At 38.4% G+C, this 17352-nt stretch overlaps 1 protein-coding gene across 6 annotated transcripts in view; it reads right to left on the bottom strand.

Annotated features, from left to right (window-relative positions):
• MAP3K4 (mitogen-activated protein kinase kinase kinase 4) overlaps positions 1-17352 on the bottom strand; it is a 125458-nt gene that overhangs the window by 71321 nt on the left and 36785 nt on the right. For all 6 annotated transcript variants that reach the window (XM_032161973.2, XM_032161993.2, XM_032161985.2 and 3 more), the window contains exon 2: positions 11540-11730. In XM_032161973.2, coding sequence (XP_032017864.1) covers positions 11540-11730 — 191 coding nt within the window. The remainder of the gene's footprint in view (positions 1-11539; positions 11731-17352) is intronic.

The following is a 17352-nucleotide window of genomic DNA, read 5'->3' as shown; positions in this document are numbered from 1 at the left end:
CCTATGGGACATATATGTGGAAATATCTATAGGTAACTAAAAAAACATAGATGTTGGGCTTAGGAGAGAAAGCCAGAGAAATGGATTTGGAAATTATTAGTATGTACAGATATTATTTAATATCGTGATAGTAGATAAGAACATCCAAGAAAAGTGTGCAGAAGAAAGGCAATGAAGACCTAGAATAGAATGTGGATTAGCTACTATATACATCCAAATAAATGATTCTGAGTCAAAGAAAACAAAAAATTGTGAAATAAAAAACAATCTTGTTGGCTTAGGTTTTGGGATTTTTAAAATACTTTATAAAACTAATGTGGTGCATTATTGATAATGGCCAACAGACTATCTGCATACAATTTATAATTGGAAAGTAATAGTTGACAGTGAAAAAGTATTACTTTTCTTATATAAATTTATTCAAGTTCTTCTAATCTACGACTGAAAGGTCCTAAGGGAAAACTAAGGATTAAATGACTTTAATAGTCCCAGAAGACTGGCTACAAGCATTATTCCAAATCTATGCTACACTTACCAGGAGCAAAACATGAAAATAATAACTGATGGAGCTTCTCACCCTAGACCTTTATTCCAACAATGAAAGCAATCTAAGAGAAAAAAAATGCCACAATCCCATTTTTCCACATAAACATAATCTCATTTTAGCAAGCCTGAAAAACTAACTTTTATAGGTTAAATACAAATCTTGTTAAGTTTATCTCACAGCATACAAAACAGTCTATTACACAATTTTTTGAAATTTTGTGTTCACATAAAGCAATGGTTTAATATTTGGACCTACATAGTATATTTAAGGAAAAGCAAATTGGGAAAGGAGCAAGATGGGACAGAGAAGCTTTTTTTTCCCCCCAAAACAAAACCCAAGTTGGTTTTGGAAAAATATATACAAAATATAAACTCATACATCTTAGTTTAAATAATGATGCAATTCAAACTTAGACAAACTCCTGTCTAGCTACTGTGCAAAAAGGATATACCAATTACTCTACCTCAGCAGTAGCTACATTTTTAAAATAATATACTTGTGACAGAAGGAGAGAGAGGGTGATTTGGTTTGGATATTTGCCCTCTCCAAATCTCATGCTGAAATGTGACCCCCAATGTTGGAAGTGGGGCCTGATGAGAGATGTCTGGGTCATGGGGGCAGATTCCTCATGGATGGCTTAGTGCCCTTCCCTCCCTCGACTAACCAGCGAGTCCTCACTCTTATTAGTTCATGTGAGAGCTCTCTCTTGTTCCCTCTCTCTCCATGTGACATGCCTGCTTCCTCTTCACCTTCTGCCATGAGTAAAAGCTTCTTGAGGCCTCACCAGAAGCTGGGTTGATATTGGTGCCACGCTTGTACAGCATACAGAACCATGAGCCAAATATACCTCTTTCTTTATACATTACCCAGTCTCAAGTATTCCTTTATAGCCAACGCAAAATGGACTAACACAGAGAGTAAACCCAAGAGTGCTTTCTGGCAACTGATGACCAGTTAGGCCTCTATAAAATCACAAAGGACTCATCAATTAAAGGAGATCTGAGAACAACATTAGGGTGTTGGGGGCAGGGGTAGTCTACAGACTTAGATACAGTAATTTCCCTGAGCATTTTACATTTTGTGTTTACCCACTCTGACATGACTAAGGAACTTTTTATAACAACCAAAAGCCTATTACTGATGGACAGATGTGCTTGTTTGTTTCGTTTCCTATTAATACTAAATTCCCCTGCAATTAACAAAAAAGTGAAATGCAAACAGAGCTTCTGAAAAGGAAAATGAATAAAAAGTACAGGGGTTAGCTATATAGAATGTTTTATTCGGCAAGTTCTAATTACAGGACTACAAAAATAGTTCCTAATAACTTAAGATGAATGGGACACCTGATCTCCCAAGTGACTATAAATTAAATGGTGTGATTTTTGTAGCACAATTAAAGCAAACCTCTGGAATACTTTTTCCTTTGGCCAATCACCAATAATTCTGGTAAAATCAGAAAAACATAAAAATTTTTTTAAAAGAAAACTTTATAACGAAACTGAAAGGAACCAATGACAAGTAATATGGTTCATCTGACGGATATAAGACAAACAAATAAATTCCCACCATGGCTCTTTAGAATATGTATTAATCGTATTTTTAATCAAACTCTTGCAATTTTTATGTTCTCCCATATATATATATATTGTCCAAATTTCAGAAACCAGCCTTATTTGAGCTCTCAAATGAGATGTAAACAGATGGATAATCTTTAATTATGAGATGATCTTCAGAGCAATGATGAACTAGAATACCAGGCAAGTCAGCAACCTGAAGGGGCTTAGAGATCATCTAATTCGAGCTTCTCAAATTTCAGTATACGTTCAAAATCACTGCGTTCCTGCTAACGTGCACGTTCCTGGGCCTGCTTCCACTATCTCTGACATGGCTACAATGGCTCCACATTTTGAGAAACTGCTTTATCCAGCTTCTATTTTCCAGGTAAGGGCTTCACAGACATTGTCATAATTTTCATAACAACATGATGATGAAGATTAGCACAGAACACAGATGGTTAGACAGATGGTTAATGTTAGAACAGGGGTCCTAGCCCATGTTGGTGCCACCACACCATCCTTGCACCTGTCAAGGGTGCTTGCGAGGCAGTACCAACTGACCAAGGAAAGGCTAAGACAGCGAGTACCACAAAAGATTACACAGGCTAACTAGTCTGTAAAGGCTTAAAGTAAAAGCAAGTACTTGATCTGGGGCCTCGAAGAATGGAAGCTTAAATAAGGGAAGTAAAGAAGGCAAGAGCATATCTGAAGCCAGCAAAGAAGAGACACAAGGGCAGCAAAGAAAAGAGTATGGCTGAACACTGAGCCTGTATATGGAAGCCTGGAAACACAAACCAGGACCCTGAAAGTCAGGCTAAGTTTGGACTAAAGAGCTGAAATATGGATTTAAATCCACTCTGGTTGACACAAACATTTCACTAGCTATATAGATTGAATCTGACTTGTAACCATTTTACCAGCTCCATTTTACAACAGTATGATATTCTTTAAAAATCAAACATTCTAATTTCACTACTGTTAGCAGATACACACATTTACACACACATATATAGGCACATGCATGCATGCACACACACACACACCTTGAGATATTTCCTAACAGGGACGTGTGTGTGTGTGTGTGTGTGTGCGCGTGCATGCAAATTCTCATACAAATTGCAAAATATTTGCTCTATCTCTGTAACCCAGCTATGGCAGATTACCATCCCACTATGGCAGTACTAGAATAGAAATGCAAAATGAAGCTGATAATGATCACCCAGCAATGCCCTGAAAAGGGCTTTGGCCTGGGTGTCTTTTAAATTCCTATTTAACCTATTTAAACTATGAGATAAACTGAATGTACTTCCTTCTGCTATATTAAAAAGAAAACAAACATTTAAGGAAAAAAATGGTTTGACTGTCTTTCTCTTAAACCAACCTTAAGAAGAAACAGTTATATTTGACTAAATATTGTCCATAACTTATCAAAATCTTAATTGCTATAAATTGGTAATGACTACCATTATCCAAAAGTATAATCTCAAATAACACCACAGCTAGCTCCTGTGGTGTTAAATTTAATACTCATCACAGTATGAAATCAAACGTATTCAGAGTTCATTCGAGTTTACCTGGTAGGTTACATCAACTGGAACGTCAGATAGCAGACTTCCAGGTAATGCAGAGCTAATCATCCTTACCCAACACTCAAACACAGTCTTTAGATAAAATGCCTTTTTTTAAACCATCATATAAATTAAGAAAGTTTTCCCAATAAAACAGGAATTTTCAGCTTTTGGTGAAGGCTGGGCCATGAGACGCAGCAGCCATTTTGTAGTACACAGCACCTTCTCTCCACTGTTCAAACATACACTAACATCCTGCTGCTAAGAAGGGACTGTGTAGATATAATTAAAGTCCTTAGCCAGCTCATTTTTGTTTAATCAAAAGGGAGATTTTCTTGAGTGGGCCTGACTTAATCACATAAAAGCCCTTTAAAAGAAGGCCTGAAACTTGTGGTGGTGGCACGCACCAGGAGGGTCAGCTACTCTGGAAGCTGAGGCGGGAGGATCACTTGAGTCCAGCAGTTCCAGGCCAGTCTGGGCAACACAGCAAGATCCCATCTCTAAAAAAAAAAAAAAAAAAAAATCTCTAAAAAAAAAAAAAAAAAAAAAAGAAACAAAAACTGAAGGCCTTTACCCTCCCTCAGAGCATCTGCCTGTCCATGGGTGGAATCTGTCCACCTTCTGTCCATCTGGTATCACAAGTAGTGATAGAGCTTGAGCTTAGAGCCCTGCACAAGCTGTAGTGGGAGTGGCTGCACAGGGCAGCCCCAGAGTACACTTGAGGCCCAAGTGCACCTGGGGGCCATGCCCCAGAGGCATCAGGAAGATGATTTCCTGTGCTCCTGAAAGTCACCAGATCTAAAGCTGCTGCTGCGATGGCCGTGGTCCTCTCTGGGGCCTTAGCCCACAACAGGCTCCTGGCCCTACCCTTGCCCCCATACCAGCTAAGCCCCTAGAGGCACGTCCTCCATACGACAGCCCTGCAAATGACCATATCTCAGGGGTGCACTTCCTTGCTCCCTCACAGATGCCTGTGGGCTGAGGGTCCTGGGCCTCAGCCGGGTTAGGGGAAGGACCAGGGATGACTGGCAGCGTAGAGAGGCCAGTAGCCTGCACTCCAGCCCCCAGGGGCTCCTGTTAGAGATAGTTACCCACAGACAGGTGCTGGGAAGGCATCAGCATGGTCAGCATTCATGGATTTGCCGATAGGTAGACAGGTTGGGTCCTGAGAAAGTGAATCCTAGAGCTATATGTCCCTCGGGCAGGTGCTGGAGGTAGGGCTGGTCGTCCTGCTGTTCCTTGGGCTGGAAGCCACCAGGCCCTCCTTCCAGGGCAGCAGTTCTAGCTCTGCTCCACCTTGGCCTTCTCCTACCCACAGCCTTCTCCTACTCACGCTCTGGCCATGGCTGCTTCACCTTCTCCTCCACGTGGCTCCCAGGCTTCTGATTAAGCCAGCCCGTGGAAGACAATCTCCCTTTCATTAACGCAACATCAACTGGTTAGGGAGGTTAACTACACCTGCAGAACCCACCGGCCAGCAGCACGGAGAACAGTGTTTGATCAATGGGGAGAAAGTGGGTGCACCTCACAGGAGTCACTGCCTCCCTTCTATCCCTATTTACACAAAGATAATACCCTCTTACTGAACAAACTTGTTGACATTTACGACCCTTTAAAAAGTCATTTTCTGTAAAACCAGCAAATGTGGAGTTGGGGGAGTATCTCTGTTCTTGGCTAGTGTGGTAGAGATCTTGTAGACTTTGCACTAATTTTGAATTTGCTATGAATCTGATGGCTTTATCCTTTGAGTCCAACTCATGTCAGGATAAGCAGTTTTGTTAAATTCATGGTAAATGTTATCTAGGTCAATGCTTCTTAACCTTATTTGGGTCACAGACTACATTTGTGAATCTGATTAAAACTAGGGACTCCTTACAAAAATGCACACATGCACATAATAAAATCTGCATTCAGTTTCCAGGGACCCACAATCCTCGTGATTGCAATATAAAGTAATAGGGCTTTGATAACTTTCTTTGATTCCTCACATTTTGTAAATAGTTGCATTCAATTAAATACTGTGATTCAAGTGAGACATTTCTGAAGCTGTATATATCTGTGTGTGTGTAGGTTGCACACACACCATATAAATGTCTATATAATATAGTACTTGTATGTAGCCTCATATTTCCAGTAAATTTCATACTGACCTTACGCATTCAACCACAATCCCCAACTGTATTCCCCTTAGTAAAGATAAATATAAAACGAGAAATAGGCAAATTTAAACAGCTAAACTGGCAGATTTTTATATTAATAATATAGAAAATACAAAGAAACGAGGTATTCATACATTGTTGGTAGGAGTATCAAAATGAACTGTCCTTTTGCAGAATGACATGCACAATATCTACCAAATTAAAACACACATACCATTCAATACAGCAATTCCACCACTAGTTATCTAATCTACAAAAATACTCCATATATGACAAAGATAAATGAACGGAGATGCTCCCCACAATAGTATTTTTTTTTTTTTTTTAAATATGGAAACACGCTATGGGGAACATGGTTATAATGATCCAAACAATACCTTAGTTTAAACGTGCTTACACAGAACAATGGCCTCCACCTATTACTAAGTAGAAAAGAGCGGTTATATATTGGATGTTCTAATTCAACTAACTTTGTAGAATTCCATAATGCTGTATTATGGTCTGCATCTCTCTTATCTTTATAAAACTAAGAGCTTATTAATATATAGGCATTCTTCTTAGTACCAATGTTTTATCTCTGATTTCTCCTGTCTAAAACTTCCCATTCTAACATGTCACTGATAACCATTTGCAGGAAATTAGCACTATAATTCCATCAAATAATTTCAATGAGTCAATTGTCTAATCACACATATGCACCACAATTAGGACTACCAATTTTCTCAAGATCTGAATTTACAATTATAAAAAACAAACACAGGACATTAGTAGCTACTCTGAGCCTATAGCGGTAATAACATTTCAAGAATCATACTCGTATAATTAGTTCATAAGCATGGCTACCATAGCTAAAAAGCCAGTATTGCTGGTTAATATCTCTTCCTCTAAATAGTCCCCTCAGTTACCTTTCTGAGTCCTTATATTCCTTCAGGGATGCGCTTGATGTTTTTTTTCTTTGCATTTTTGCGGGTTCGGGGCTAGGGGAAGCAAAGACAGTGTGACTGACCAGATTCTAATTCCCCAAAGCTTTACAATGAATGCATGTAGGAGTTAACCTCCCAAAGTAACCTACAAACCTGACCTGGTACCGCTGCCTTGAGCAGTCGCCTCCCACAGTGAATTTGGGCCAGCCTCATGGAACTAAGAGAACACAACAGAAGTGATGCTGCACAACTGCAGAAGCTAAAGCCTAAGAAGGCCTGCAATTTCCACCTCGGTCTCTCAAAACACTGGCTCTGAGGAAAGACAGCTGCCGTGTAAGAAGTCCAATTACCCAGGGACCACCCTGGGCTAGCCATGAGGAAGATCACATGGAAAGAAAACTGTGCCAGCAACCCTCAGCTGTTCCTGCCCTCTCAGCCTAAGTTAACAGACACGTATGTGAGTGAGGGAGCCATCGTGAATGTTTGAGATCCAGTAGACACTATGCGGACAAAAAAATGAGGGCTCAGACTTAGGGCCCCAGCCAAGCCAGGATGTTTCCAGCCAACTGGGCTATTCCAGCCAAGGCTCCAGACCTCCTGGGACAGGGATGACCTGTGCCCTGCCTACACACCTGAACCACAGAATCATGAGCAATAAAATAATTGCTCTTTCATGCCACTAAGTTTCGCGGTCGTTTGTTACACAACAATAGATAATCTGAAAAATGCAAATGTTATTGGTGACTGTTTGTTTAAAACATGAGTCCAACTCTGACAGCAGTTCTAAAGTTAATAGTATGACTCAGAGAGCCTTTGCCTGTTGCAGTGAGAAAGAAATAATGTAACAGTTCACATTTCCTTGGACAGCTTTTTAAATAAATCTGACCAATCTAATTAATTCTAAAAACCTCCTCAAAATACTGAGGGGGCCAATATATTATTATGAGTCACATGCTAGTCTGAAATACTGGTCTTCCTGACTCAGCTTTGAGGTCACAGCACAAATGTCACTTGTTCCAGAAGTCTTCCCAAGCCCAGGTCTTCTCAATACTGCCTCCTGTGTGCATCCAGATGAGCCTGTACTGTTGGTCATTTGTGTACTCCCTACTTGACCTGGAACCAGGTCTTACTCATCTTCCAAAAGAGCACAGGCCTACGGAGTCACTCAACTGCTGATTCAATGGAAAGAATGGAGGAGAAATAAGGAAAGAACAGAGGGAGGAAAGGAAAAAAGGAAGTGAGGAGAGAAAGCGTGAGAAAGGCAGAAGAAAGAAAAGAAAGGAAGAGGATGAAAGGAAGGATGGAAGGAAGGAAAGACAGGCAACAGCAACAGTAACAAAAAAATGTACTAGCAGCATTATGTAGTGAGATAAAGCAAAGTACTAGGAAGACATACAAGGAAATGTGTAGTCCAGGCAGGACCGAAGCAGGAACAGTAGCTACATGACTTGAGACAATCATTTAATCTAAGACTCAGGGTCCTAAAAATGGGCATTTAATAAGGATATGTCAACAATGTAATTATTTAATTTTGCTTTAAGATTTAAGTCAAGAAAAAAAGTAGTAAGTGTTGAGAAGAAATCCCGAGTTTACAGCCAGTCACGGTTGCTCGTGCTTGTATAATCCCAGCACTTTGGGAGACTGAGGCAGGTGGATCACCTGAGGTCAGGAGTTCAAGACCAGCCTGGCCAACATAGCGAAACGTCGTCTCTACTAAAAATACAAAATTAGTCAGGCATGGTGGCACATGCCTGTAGTCCTAGCTACTCGAGAGGCTGAGGCAGGAGAATCGCTTGAACCGGAGAGGGGGAGGTTGCAGTGAGCTGAGATCGCGCCATTGCACTCTAGCATGGGCAACAAGAGTGAAGCTCTGTCTCAGAAAAAAAAAAAAGAAACCCTGAGTTTACAATAATAATGATGATAACTAATAAGGAATACAGAATCCTAATGACACTGTAAGGCAGATGATTTTACAGATAAAGAAAACGAGATACGGAGGCTGCATATGCAGAAGGACTGGAGTCCGGGCAATCAAGCAACCAAGATTCTGCTTTTGTCCACTGTGCTGTGCTGCAATAGTCTGAGAACAAATAAATTCTCAAGGACTATTAACCACCACAACACAAGACTAAAACATTAAAATGGCCCACTTGTCTACCACAGGCGTCTCATTTCCACCTTGTCTTGGTATTCATAAACAAGAATGTCCGCAAGAAATAAGTCACCAGCTGGCATACATGTGAAGCCACTTTCTAATATACATGTGACTGAGACATTTAAAACTAAAAGCCGTAAAACTTCTCTGAGCCAGTTTCCTCAGCCGTAAAATAAGTACAGGTTTAAAGTCCTTTATCTGAAATGCTTGGGACCAGAAGTGTTTTGGATTTTGGAATATTTGCATTATACTTTCCGAGTAAGCACCACAAATCCGAAAATCTGAAGTTCAAAATGCTCCAATTAGCATTTCCTTGGAGCATCATGTCTGTATTCAAAAGGCCTCAGACTCTGGAGCATGTGAATTAGGGATACTCAATTTGCATTATGTAAGACCAACACCTCACTGGGTTATTACAGTATTCAAAAGATAATTCTTTGGAGGTGTTAAGCACAGTGATTAACCCATAGTAAGCACCCAGTAATTGCTAATGATAACTGTGAAGATGCTGCTACAAATGATATAGCAGCCATTTAAATTAAAAGTACAGGCTGTTCTGTGACAAAAAAAGTTTATAAAACTTTTTTTATTAAATTTAAGAAGCCATTATAAAATAGTAAAGATAGTACAACATAAACATATATAGCAAAAAGCTAGAAAGTCTGTAGTCAGGCTTTTACAATTTCCTGCAACAAACACATAATCTTTTGCAGTAAGAAAAATAAGTTATTCAGGATTTTGGTGTCCTGCGTCTGCTATCAGATAGCTATAAATCAAAGGGTCTGTGAGCATTAGCTTCCTCATCTGAAAAATGGCAGGAACTTGAGCAAATCATCTCTGAGGCTCCTTCTGGCTCTAAAATTCTATAATTTCATAAAATAAACAATTTTAAAAGTTGTGGAAGAAAAGGGCCAATCCTTTCCCTTCCCTCTATCTCTCACACAGACCAGCAGGACAGCAGAACCTCAACAAACATCTAGACACTGGCTGTCTCACTGATTAGTGAAAGACTATAAAGTCAACTCAAATATTGCCTTCGGATAAGCGTAACCGCTGTTGCTTGTACTAGGAAAAAGTCCAAATACAGTACCATGAGAACTAGTGGTACAAATAGTCCTGACACTATCTCGAGCCTTCTGGACTTAAAAAGAGTTGCTCTGAAGCCCTGGGCCTCAGTTTCTCAATCCATAAAACGGGAAAATTGTGTTCTCAACTCATGTTCTAAAATAGTATGAATCAACAAGAAAAAGCAAGTTTATTACCGGCATCTTCTTACTTTACTAACACAAAGCAAATATTTATTAACTAATGTGGATTCAGTAGATGCTACTTCACTGATTCCTACCACAGATAAGAAACTTCTATAGTCATTTGAGAAATTTCTTTGAGAAAATGTACAATAAATGATTTTCAAAATGACAAATTGCAGTGGGAAATTTCCAAAGGGGTAAGTACAGGCTACAGGTTAAAAAATTACAGCAAATCAAGTTTTATAAGAAGTATCTTATGTGGAAAAATCATTTGTGGGAAAGACTCTTTCCTGCTTGGGAACTTCCCTTGGATAGCATCTCACTCAAGCAAATCAACACAACAAAACCCACTTCTCTTGCCCTCCTTCTCTCTTGAGGAAGGGCTCTGATGGGAATGCAAAGTGAAGATGCCACTAACAGCCATCAAAGCTCAGTATATGGAATAAATCTGTAGAAAGAGGAAGCAGAACAAAGAGGAAGAATGAACACAGACTAAAGAAAGGGAGAGGTAGAAATGAGCGTGAGGTCAACAGGGAGAAATTTCTCAGACAAGATGAAGACTAAAATCCGCATCTCATGCAGTAATAGCTGAATAAATTCCAGGAATATATGGCATTTGTTTTAGGACAAGTAGTTTGCTAGGATTAACAGGTAAATTCTAAAACCACAAGGTTCCAGGCCATCACGCAGGGTACAAGGAGGCTGCAGCGCAGTATCGTTCAATTCATCTACCACAAAAAAAGAACAGTTACGTCCCACTAAAAGGAAGTTGGGGGAAAAAAAAAAAGCACGAAACTCTCCATGTCTAATAGAGCAATATGTGGACTTTACGATCCTAAATAAAGAGAAAAGTAGAAAGCAGGTTTCGTCATGGTTGTTAGGTGTGGCGTCACTGTGCTTAACATGAAAAAGAGAGCCCTACACACGAAAGACAGCACCCCGGGGCACCAGCAGAGAGCAGAGGGAATCCAGGGGAAGACAGCCTGGCTCTGTCTCTCCTCAAATCCCCAATACACCACTCTGGGCAGAGAAAATCTAGAAACTTGAGCCTAAGAGACTGAAAGAATAGAAGGCCATCTATCCCATGTAACCAGTTGCCATCTTGGATTAGTACACTGGGAAACATTTGCCCTCTTTCACATCTTCAAATGCCCACGCATTGCTGGCTTTAACCATTACTCAGGACAAACCTTTCTAACTCTGGAAAACTACGTGTCTCTTTTATTAATACTAATGGTAATAATTTAAAAATAAAAAATTGAACTTTACAGGAGCATGAAAATCAAATTAAAAATAAAAGAAATTGCTAACCTTATTGTAGAAAGAATCAATCAAGTGCCATACCCTCCCACCTACATCTCTTTTAAAGTACAAGACTCACCTTTCAAATTAGACCGACTGGCTGGCCTCCCCACATTATTCCTCTGGTGTTTGGCTGACATGCGTTTCATCTGTCGAGGCGTGCTGGGGGGAGAGGTACCATAAAGATTCTCTGTATTTGTTTCATCGGAGAAGTCTTCTGGATCAGATTCAGGACTCTTGCAAGCTGAATCTCCCAGTGTGCTCTCTTGCCTATGAAAGACAGTGCGCAGGGAAAATATTCAGTAACACAGCTAAGTGAATTCAAATTTACTTATAATTTTTAAAATAATTCTTTGTAAAACTTTTGCACGGAAAAATCTCTTCAGCACTGTGCTCCTCCATTTTTACCTGTGAAAACTCAAAAGGAGAACTTTTCTTTCGCTTGAAGAGAGTAATGATTGTGACTGCTGCTGCTCTTACCATGAACAAGGAGTACCACGTGGGCAGAGCTGTTATGCTTTGTTTCTCTTGTTTATAGAGCTCTTTCTAACACAAATGAAATACAGAACTAAAAACTTACGCCTTAAGGAAAAAACAGCGAAGGACTAGAAGATACAAATCAGACAGAACTAAAAATGTACTTATGTGCTAGCTACTGACAGCTTAACTGACAAGTGGGCAAGTTCAGTCCTGCTCTGAACTTCAGTGCCTCGCCTCTTTCTCTCTTTGAAACACACAGAAAACAGAATGTGTAGGAGCACTCTGCTATGATCCACACAGCAAAGCAGGAAGTACTGAGAAAGTATGGCAGGTCCATTTCCTAAGTTCTCTGATAAAAATTACAGCGCAGACATTATGTATGTATTTAATACCACTGAACCACTTGAAAATGATTAAAACATTAAATTTTATCTTATGTGTATTTTAACACAATAAAAAATTGGGAAAAATAAAACCACAGTGCAGAGCTCAAGCAAGGTGCAGGGGAGAAGGATGGTGTAAAAGAGGAAAAAGAAAATTGTTTCGTTTCACCTTCAAAATGCAATTTCTCATTAATTTGTTCTCTAAAAACACTGCCTGCCAATTCTCTATCCCTAGCCAACTTCTCAGTATCACTATTTTGACAAAGTTCAATTTCTGCAAAGCTAACAAAATAAAATTTAATGATACAAATTGAGAGCAAATACAATTCTTAAAAAGTGAACCAGAAGGAATAAATCATGAAATTCTTTCCAAATATGTCCCGTCACAGTCTACCTCTTTCTGAACATTTACAAAATATGCTTTATATTTTATAAACATAACTCCAAATTATATCCAGTATATAATCCATTTCTTCCTGGCAATTTATATCTTGATATAAAATCAAAGCTATTTCAAAGTCATGAGGGAAACAGAAAAGCTAGTCTACAATGTATGATCCCATTATTATTGAATTAGATTAACAAAACTGCAGAAACGAAATTACCTTTTGAAAAATAAAAATATTGCAGAATTATAAAAATTTACAGTACTGAAATCTATAAAAGACCCCTAATAGGTCAAAAACTGATTTTTTAATAACCGCATTTTTAAAGACCACTCTAAATACTTTATGAGAGTACATATGTCCTCCTAAACATATGTGTACACACAAGACATGCAAGTTAAATGCCCTGAAAGCTAACTTTAAACCACGTGCAAATTTAGAAATATGTTTTAAATGCACCTATTTCCTTAAACTACATTATTTAAGTCTCATAACATCACACAATAAAGTGTAAACTTACATATTAACTTGAAATTTCTTACACCCACTTCTTCTATACTCACTGTGTAATAGTTGTATACACAGTGTATACAGTTCTTTAAAGAACTGGCTATAAGCACCAAAATCATTTATTTATTTTCCATGTGTTGCAGTGGTTAATAACACTGTTTGGAATGAAAAGCAGCATAGGCTTGGTGGCGTAGTAGACCCACGTTTAAATTCTAGCTGTACTGCCTATGAGCTGGGCGGACCTTGGACAAATTTTATCTCTACCGTGTATATTTACAAAATAAGGATAATAAATACTTAGACTTATTCCTATGAAGATGAAATCCAATAATGTATACTTAACAAAAGAGTCAGAATATACTAAGTGTTCACTAAATGCTGGATACCACTCATATCACAGGTCTTGGAAGTCACTGTGCTCAGTGAGGGAACCTGAGTTCTTGCTCATCTGCTTCACCTTAAGAGAGAAGCTCACCTAGGAGTTGAGCATGGTATAGGCCTGGAAGCACTTTTAACATTTGAACATCTGTTGAATTCTTTCAAACTCAATATTATAAGGTTTCTGTTTTCATTTAATTTCCACACTAATATACTTAAAGGAAACGCTAAGAAAAGACTGTATTTTATTACTTTTGAATCTCCAGGAGTGTCCAGCATAGGGCTCTCATTCAGTGCTTTTCATAATAATGCACTTAACACATAAGAATGGTAACTGCCAGGAAACTATAGCACAAATGTTTAGTCAGTTAAATACATCAAAGCCAGACAGCAGGGAATAACAGGATAATTAGAAAAATGAAGTCAGATATGAAATAGCAAACAAAATCTCTTTCAAAACACATCCTTTGAGGTGAGGAGGAATGTAAACTCAGAAGCTAAGGCCACGTCTCAGCCGTCCTGGATGGGTGAAGCATCCATTATTGAATCTTTCTAAGACTATTAAGACAAATAACTTGGAATTTTAAAGGTCTACATTCTAACTATTTCAGGAAATTCAGTTGCAAAGTTTTCTTTAAAAAAAAATAAAGTAATAGAAATAAACGGCTATGAAAAATATAAAATGGTTTGTTTTGCTAGTATCTAGCAGTACTGTGTGGATGATGAATTAATGCAATACAGAGCGAAAGTGGAGAATTTTTGTGAAGGGGGACTGATAAGATCAAACCTCAGTGATACAAATGTCAAGCCCCCCGACCTGAGGAGCGTCACGATCTAAAAAGATAAGCACAGCTGATTTTTTAAAAATAATTAAATAAGTACCTTTGTGGGATCTACATGCCATGGGAATTGAGTCCTGTGCTTTAGCAGATAAAGAGGGTCTAAGAAAGTACATATAATAAAAAGGCTAACTTTCATGAAGACTTTACATTGGGGACCCAGAAGAATATTTGTGTTGTGCTATCCTCCAACTGTAGACAAATTATTTCTCTACACATGGAAAAATTAATGTGGCTGTACTCTCAAATAAAAGTACAAGAATAAATCCTTGTAATAATTCTACAGAAGCTAACAATCCCTTGTTTTCCGATCTGCATTTATTACAAAACCAAAAGTCATCTGTCTTATCCTTATACATTCACATAGATACAATGAACAACTACTGACTTCAAAGTATTTCTAAATTATCTAATTATTCTAGCAGTAAACATTTAAAAATCACACTGAAATGAAGATGAATACTGTCATAAACAAAATATTAAAATAAGACAAAACATAGTATATTTTATCCTTCCTTACTCATTAAGCACCACAGAAAACGAGTTAGGAAAATGTCATATGGTACTACCAGCCACTATACTTGTAATTCATAATTAAAATGAATTTAATACTTTCTTAGGATTTACTTAATGCAGTCAACATGGTATTCTCACTTGTTGGAAAAGATATTGGTTTACATTCCATCCAAGCAACATAGAAACACCTACATGTCAGAACAAAATCCAACAGTATTTAAAGAAACTTTCTTTAAAAAAGAGTCTAGCACCTAATAAATAACATTCACAATGTTTTCCAGCCTATCAAAAAATGACCAGCCAAGTGCGATGGCTCATGTCTGTAATCCCAGCAGCTGCGGACACTGAGGTGGGCAAATTGCTTGTGCTCAGGAGTTCGAGACCAGCCTGGACAACATGGCAAAACCCCATCTCTACAAAAAATACAAAAAATTAACCAGGTGTGGTGGCATGCACCTGTGGTCCCAGCTACTCAAGGAGACGGAGGCGAGAGGATCACTTGAGCTGGTGCCACTGCACTCCAGCATGGGTGACAAAGCAAGACCCTGTCTCAAACAAACAAACAAAAATACCAAAGAAAAAAATATATGATCCAAACCAGGAGAAAAACCACAAGAAACAGACCAGAAATGACTCAAGTAGACATTATAAAGATGAAAAATATATCTGAAATACGGGTTTAACGGCAGATCAGACACAGCAGAAAAACATCAGTGAACTTGAAGACACAGCAACAGAAACTATCGAAAATGAATCAGAGAGAAAAAGATTGGGAGAAAAAAAAAAAAAAACGGTCCCAGTGCCCTGTGTGACAATATTAAGCAGTTTAACCATGTGTTTTGAAGTCCAAAACTAGAGAAGGGAGGCACAGAAACAAATCTCTGAAGAAGGGCTGAAAATTTTTCAAATCTGGAGAAAACCATAAGCTCACAGATCCAACGAACTCTGAGCTAAAGAACTATAAAGAAAACTCCCAGTCTGTTGTTATGTACATCATAACCAAATTGCTGAAAACCAACGATGAAGAGAAGAATATTAAAAGCAGCTAGAGAAAACTTAGTTTGAGGGCTTTAGCTTAGAAGTAACATATAATAGGAGGGAAAGAAGTCAAGCAAAGTTTTATTCTTTTTTTCTTTAAAACAAACAAACAAAACACTTATACACAAAATCTAGAAAAATACTAGTGGTAAGTTCAAAAGAACTTGCATCATTTCAATTAACTAACCGTAAGCATCCAAAACCTCATTTTGTAATCGTTCATGTGAGATGAGCTAATGTGGTCAGCCGACCAGTTCAGAATGTTTACATGGATACCAATGATTTGGGATGAGGAAAGTAGTACAAGGTCTACATCAGCTGCCCTGAAACATTTGTCTTACTTGTGTTTAATAACATACAAATGTGAAATGTCTTTCTGGTACTACACTTCTGACAGTCATGTAAAACAACATCTCACTCTTTTACCATAAAACCCTGCTAAAGTACTGTTATTACACTACAATCTGGTCTAGGCAAAGTACGTCTTGAACTCAACCCAAGGGAGTTTGGTGTAGGTTTTAAAGGAAAAATGTGTGAAAAGAAAACAAAACAAAAATTCAAGTTACTTGGGGTTAAATAGTTCTGCTCTGACATATTAGGTAAACCACAATGGTGCCTGAAATAGCTATCTGTAAAATGATGAAGTCGGATTAGATGAGTCTGAAAACATCTGTGGTTCTGCAAAAGCCACCCCCGCCCCCCAACGCCATCCCGGCCAAAAAAAAACCAAAACACATCCTTCGATGTGTTAGCGACATCCTTCGAAATAAATGGACATTTTATCCACTTGTGAAGTACAACATTCATCTGTGTGAAGTTCTCTCATCTACCGCCACCTATTCTCTATTAGGTAATAAGTATTAGGGAGATTTCTGCTATTGGGGGAAAGAGAGGAGGGACATAGGCTGAAGGGATAGATTTTCTAGGTTTCCTTTTTCTTTAAACAATTTCTATAGCTTGCTTGGCCTGAAGTACTAATCAAAGGGAGCTAAGCTCAGTTTGAGGTTGTATGTTTGGTTCTTATTACAAGAGCCAATTTATTAATAAGTTATCCATATTACATGAGTCAATTTTAGTTATCTTTATCATCAACCTAGAGTTGAACATTTATCAGCTCACCTCCAGGTGAACGGTCAAACCTCGAGCTTATCCAACATCTACTATCTAACTTTCGCACTGATTCAGAGCATAGGGCCTTTACAAACCTAACTAATCTTGGTTATTTTTCAAGATAGACATTTAGACTTGTTTTTTAACGAAAATTCATCTTTTTAAAACAAATGTAGATTTAAAAAAAAAAAACAGATTTCCTATGGAAATGAATAAGAAACTATCTCCCCAACAATTACTGAAGAGCAGGAG

The sequence above is a fragment of the Hylobates moloch genome, unplaced genomic scaffold, assembly GCF_009828535.3.
Source record: "Hylobates moloch isolate HMO894 unplaced genomic scaffold, HMol_V3 SCAFFOLD_2, whole genome shotgun sequence".
NCBI classification, from domain to species: Eukaryota; Metazoa; Chordata; class Mammalia; order Primates; family Hylobatidae; genus Hylobates; species Hylobates moloch.
This window is presented reverse-complemented; position numbering and strand designations above follow the sequence as displayed.